The sequence below is a fragment of the Cyprinodon variegatus genome, unplaced genomic scaffold (genome assembly GCF_000732505.1).
Source record: "Cyprinodon variegatus isolate N-32 unplaced genomic scaffold, C_variegatus-1.0 Scaffold759, whole genome shotgun sequence".
NCBI classification, from domain to species: Eukaryota; Metazoa; Chordata; class Actinopteri; order Cyprinodontiformes; family Cyprinodontidae; genus Cyprinodon; species Cyprinodon variegatus.
Window position 1 is genome coordinate 364149 of NW_015151212.1, and position 1340 is coordinate 365488.

General features: G+C 38.0%; 1 protein-coding gene across 3 annotated transcripts in view; it reads left to right on the forward strand.

Moving 5' to 3' along the window:
* git1 (G protein-coupled receptor kinase interacting ArfGAP 1) overlaps window positions 1-1340 on the forward strand; it is a 44398-nt gene that overhangs the window by 31310 nt on the left and 11748 nt on the right. For all 3 annotated transcript variants that reach the window (XM_015395753.1, XM_015395752.1, XM_015395751.1), the window contains one exon: window positions 311-435. In XM_015395753.1, the coding sequence (XP_015251239.1) occupies window positions 311-435 (125 nt within the window). The remainder of the gene's footprint in view (window positions 1-310; window positions 436-1340) is intronic.

Here is a 1340-nt window from a genome sequence, read left to right on the forward strand (position 1 = left end):
ATGAAAGACAGGAAACAAAGGAGCTGCATTAAATTCAGGAAGTAGTGGAGCTGTGCATAGAGCCTATTGGCCATTGTTGAAAATGTTGACTGATCTTTTTTTTTTTATAAATTCAGACATTTAAGTACGTATCAATTCATCACTGTTTATTATGACATGGTGATTTTTTTTATTTCAGGTTATTATACTTGCAGAATTTTATTTCCCTTTTTCATATTGGTGTTATTTACAATTTTGTCAAGGAAGATTAAACTGCTTTGAATGTTTGGTTAAAATCTTTAGGAATCGTCCTCTTTTCTCTTTTCTTCAGACCCACTGGATCTGGGGATTGATGATGACGAGCACGACTACGACAACGTAGCCTCTGATGAGGACACGGACAGCGAGCTGACCACGCAGAACAACAACAACACGCAGCGCAGTAACCGAGCAAAGGTAAGGCGGTGAGAACCAACGCGCTCTGTTTGGGGGGGAAAGTTTGTGCCACCATTGGTTTAACAGATATATTGCCAAACAGTTCAGCTCTTTGAACTTCCATCTTCTAATACTGATTATTAACTCCTTATGGTGAAGCTGAACAGTTTCAGTCTAAATGCAGCCAACATGCACTGCAAAAATTATCAAGAAAGGAGTACAAATTCTGAAAGTTGTAGGGAATTTTTGATATTTTGCATTGAAAAAGCTTCCTGGATGGGAAGCGAAATGTCTTCAAACTTGGAAACAAAGTCCAGTGGATTGTTTTTTAGCCTTTTTTTAAATGACTATGACAAGTGTTGGGCTGATGCCATTTTATGGCCCCGATACCTGGCTGTGCAGTATTGGCCGATGGATGTAAAATAATCACCATCATGGCTTTGCCAAGCTGCTGCCTACCTTTGTGAAGCAGGAAAAAGACAAAAACAGAGTGAATCCAGTAGAACTTTTTATTGCCTACCTGGAATGGGTGACAATAGTTCAAATAACTTTTGGCTTTCAAAATGGTTTCGGTGCCCTATTTGTTGGTACTCGCCGATACCGATATCACCATTTTAGTGCTGGATCGGGGCCCCGCCCGATACTGGTATCGGTGCAAAACGAACTATGACCTGGATAACTGAGAATCTTCACCAGCATGTGTCACCACAGCAACTGCAGGGTTCCCGCGGGTCCTTAAAAAGTCTTAAAAGGCATTCAATTCTTCTAAATAAAACTAAGGCCTTAATTGGTATTAAAATGTCTTAAGTCAGTCTTTCTTAGGTCTTAATTTTTAAAACATCATAAATAGGATTATTTTTATTACGTTTTATTTTTGTGATCTAAATAAAACATTAAAATTGTCAATTTTTTTTTTATAAAAAAAA